Here is a 3594-nt window from a genome sequence, read left to right on the forward strand (position 1 = left end):
GTGGGTAGAGAAACCGGCTTAGAATATATTTTTGGGGATAGTAACTGGCTTTGAATGTGGCTTTTTTTATAGCAAATATTGTATATCTATTGAAACTGGCTTGAAAAAGTGGCTTTGTAAGCAAGAATACTGGCTTAGAAAGTGAGATAAAACATGTATGGCTTGTTTTTAATTAAGACTGGCTTAGAATGTTGTTTTGTCGTAAATTTGCCTTTGTATTGGAGAAAACTGGGTTATATTCCTTATTTTTGGGTTATGGCTTTGCAAGGGTGAAAACTGGCTTGAAATGTGGCTTTTTGTGGTAGATATGGCTTTGTAAGGAAAGAAACTGGCTTAAATTATAGCTTAGTGAGATGATATGGCTGTTTGTGTGTTGGGAATGTGGGTTTGTGAGATATGTGGCTTTTTGTGGCTTAGACTGTCGGTTAATAGAGAAATGTGGCTTAAGGGAGGCTTATAATCTGGCGAGTGTGGCTTATGGCTTAGTGTTGTGGGTTGTGATGGTGATAGTGTTAATATGTGTGTGTGTGTGTGTGTGTGTGTGTGTGTGTGTGTGTGTGTGTGTAATGGTGATGGTGACTTCAACACTATCATCACCATATCCACCACAACCACCACCATCACCACCACTGCATAGTCTTCACCATCACCACTATCAGTCACCATTATCATCACCATTTAAGGCACACGAGATGAAGTTATGGTGAATCACTCTCTTCACTATTCATTCACTGTCCGGCGCACTGTTCACTATCACTGTTATGTCACTATCACCTCAGCAAGTCACTGGTTCATTAAGGTGAGGGCAGCCAGGTGTTAATTGTCCACCTTACCTGGGCGCGTTATCTGTCCGCTAATTAGTGTTTCTTTGGCCACTGTGCCTCATATACCTTGCCTCACCGCACACCGCCGGCACTCTCCTGTGTTGGTGTGTTGTGTGTTGTGTGTTGTGTTGTGTGTTGGTGTGTTGGTGTGTTGGTGTGTTGTTGTGTTGTGTTGTGTGTTGTGTGTTGTGTTGTGTGTTGGTGTTGTGTGTTGTGTTGGTGTGTTGTTGTGTTGTGTGTTGTGTGTTGGTGTGTTGGTGAGTTGGTGTGTTGTCACTGTGCCGCGCCTCGCCTCGCCTCGCCTGGCTAACTGACGCTCACCACACGTGTGTATACCTGTCCCTTCTCACTGATTAGTCACCACACACCACACCACCACGCCCGCACCACACACACACACACACACACACACACACACACACACACACACACACACACACACACACTGCCACTTTCACCGTTATCACCGCGGCGCGCCACACCCACGCCCGCCGCCCGCTGCCCGTCCGGAGATATTAATGCCGCTGTCTCTCGCCGCCGCCGCTGCTATGCACTGCTGCGTCACCACCTGGCGGGGGCGGTGGGTAAGCGGGGCGGGGCGGCGCCGTCAGTAGAGCAGGGGGGCGAATGGGGCCGTGGTGAGGACAGCGAGGTGGTGGGCGAGGGCGACGGGGACCCGCCGCCGCCACCGCCGCCGTCGAGCAGCTTGAGGGAGGCGCGGGCGGCGGTGACGGCGGTGGCGGCGGGCGGGGAGGAGAAGAGCGGCAGTGAGGAGGAGAGGGAGGAGGCAGAGGAGAGGAAGGGGTGGGTGGGCAGCAGCAGCGAGGCGGCCAGGGCGGGGGACAGGCCAGGCTGGGCCAAAGCTGGGGGCATCGCCCCCAGCCTGAGGCCGCTTGACGCCCCCAGCAGGCCTGAGAACAGCCCGGGGAAGGCCACGGGCGGCAGGGGTGCGTGCAGGCGTGGGTCCAGCAGCGCCGCGGCGTCGTGGGCATCGGGTCGAGGGTTGACGCCCCCCGTCAGCCTGTCCCTGACGAGCAGCGGCATGGAGAGGCGGCGCAGGGCGGGCGGCAGGGCACAGAGCGGCGCGGCGGGCGCAGCGCCGTATGGGGCATCGATGGAGGCAGCGAGGCCTTCTCGCGGTACAGCTTCTTGGTCTTGTATCGGTGGTTCTGGAACCAGATCTTCACCTGGTTGGGCGTTAGGTTGATGAGCGCCGCCAGGTGCTCGCGCTCCGGCGCCGACAGGTAGCGCTGCTGGCGGAAGCGTCGCTCCAGCTCGTAGGTCTGCGTCTTGCTGAACAGAATGCGTCGCTTCCTCTTGCGCCCGCCCGCCTCGCGCCCCTCCTCCCCCTCCTCCTCCACCTCCAGCGCCTCCAGCTCCTCCTCCGCCGTGTAGTCCTCCTCCGCCACGTGCGTGTTCTCCGTGGAATCCGCCGCGGCCTGCACGGGGGAGGGGTGGTGGTGGTGGTGGTGGGTGAGGTGGTGGGGGTGGTGGAGGGGGTGGTGGTGCAGAGCCTCCGCCAGGTCTGTGGCGGCGGTGGTGGTGGTGGTGGGCACTGTGGTGACACTGGTGGTGGTGTCGCCGCCCGCCTCCTCCCTCACCACTGTCTGCTCGCCCACGCCCGCGCCCGCGCCTGAGGAACAACACACCATCATCACCATTGTCATCACCATTATGTGTCCTGTCATCACGCCATAAAGTTACCTGGCCGTGTGGGGCGCGCTAATTAACGGCATACCTGTGTGTGTGTGTGTGTGTGTGTGTGTGTGTGTGTGTGTGTGTGTGTGTGTGTGTGTGTGTGCGCGTAAAGGTGTCTTTGTGTGTGTGTGTCCGTCTGTCTGTCCTTTTGTTTGTAGCGTTACTACCATAATATTTAACCCGACCACCCCTCACACACACACACACACACACACACACACACACACACACACACACACACACACACACACCTTTAGTTGGCTTGTCCGGCAGCTGCAGCAGGTCCCTTACGGAGAAACTGGTGACGCGCCCTCCGCCTGCTGTTCCCTCCTGCTGGGGCTGCTGCTGGAGACAGAGAGAGAGAGAGAGAGAGAGAGAGAGAGAGAGAGAGAGAGAGAGAGAGAGAATATGATAAGCAAGACAAACAACACTTCTACCACACCTCCTTCAGACACCACTACCACTACCACCACCACCACCACACTCACCATGGGTTCACGAGGAGCAGTAGCCATTTAGCACTCGAGCACCAGCAGCTGCAGCAGGAGGAGGAGGAGGAGGAGGAGGAGGAGGAGGAGGAGGAGGAGGAGGAGGAGGAGGAGGAGGAGGAGGAGGAATAGCACTATAAACACTCGAGCAGTAGCAGTTGGGAGAAAAAAAAGACGAAAAAAAAAAATCTGACTATATTTTCTTGTTCCCGCGTATGACTACTAGACGCCCAGACAACATTACTACTGTTCACTTCTTCTGCGATGGACGGCTTCTGCGATGGAGGGCGTGGGCGGGGCGACTGGTGGTGGTGGGCGGGACCTCTGCCTGCCTGCACGCCAATCCCCAGCCGTCCTGCTCCCCCGAGGCAGGCTGGGAGCAGGCTCAAAGTAGGCAAGGGTCCGTCGAGGGAAGGGAAGTTAAGGCTACGTTGAGTTTGGTTTGGTTTGATTTCATCCTTATTTTCTTTCTTTTTTTTTTTTTTTCGTCGTTTTTCTCTTTCTTCTTCTTCTTCTTCTTCTTCTTCTTGTTCTTGTTCTTGTTCTTGTTCTTCTTCTTCTTTACTCTTCTCCTCCTCCTCCTC

General features: G+C 55.8%; 1 protein-coding gene across 1 annotated transcript; it reads right to left on the reverse strand.

Annotated features, from left to right (window-relative positions):
• Positions 1-1010: 1010 nt before the first annotated feature.
• LOC123513699 (homeobox protein Nkx-2.8-like) lies at positions 1011-3224 on the reverse strand. The gene is given in 4 exon segments (XM_045271076.1): positions 1011-1957; positions 1960-2457; positions 2774-2864; positions 3011-3224. Coding segments are annotated over 4 exon segments (1188 nt in total). The 5' UTR covers positions 3038-3224; the 3' UTR covers positions 1011-1385.
• Between the last annotated feature and the right edge of the window lie 370 nt (positions 3225-3594).

The sequence above is a fragment of the Portunus trituberculatus genome, chromosome 5, assembly GCF_017591435.1.
Source record: "Portunus trituberculatus isolate SZX2019 chromosome 5, ASM1759143v1, whole genome shotgun sequence".
Lineage (NCBI taxonomy): Eukaryota > Metazoa > Arthropoda > Malacostraca > Decapoda > Portunidae > Portunus > Portunus trituberculatus.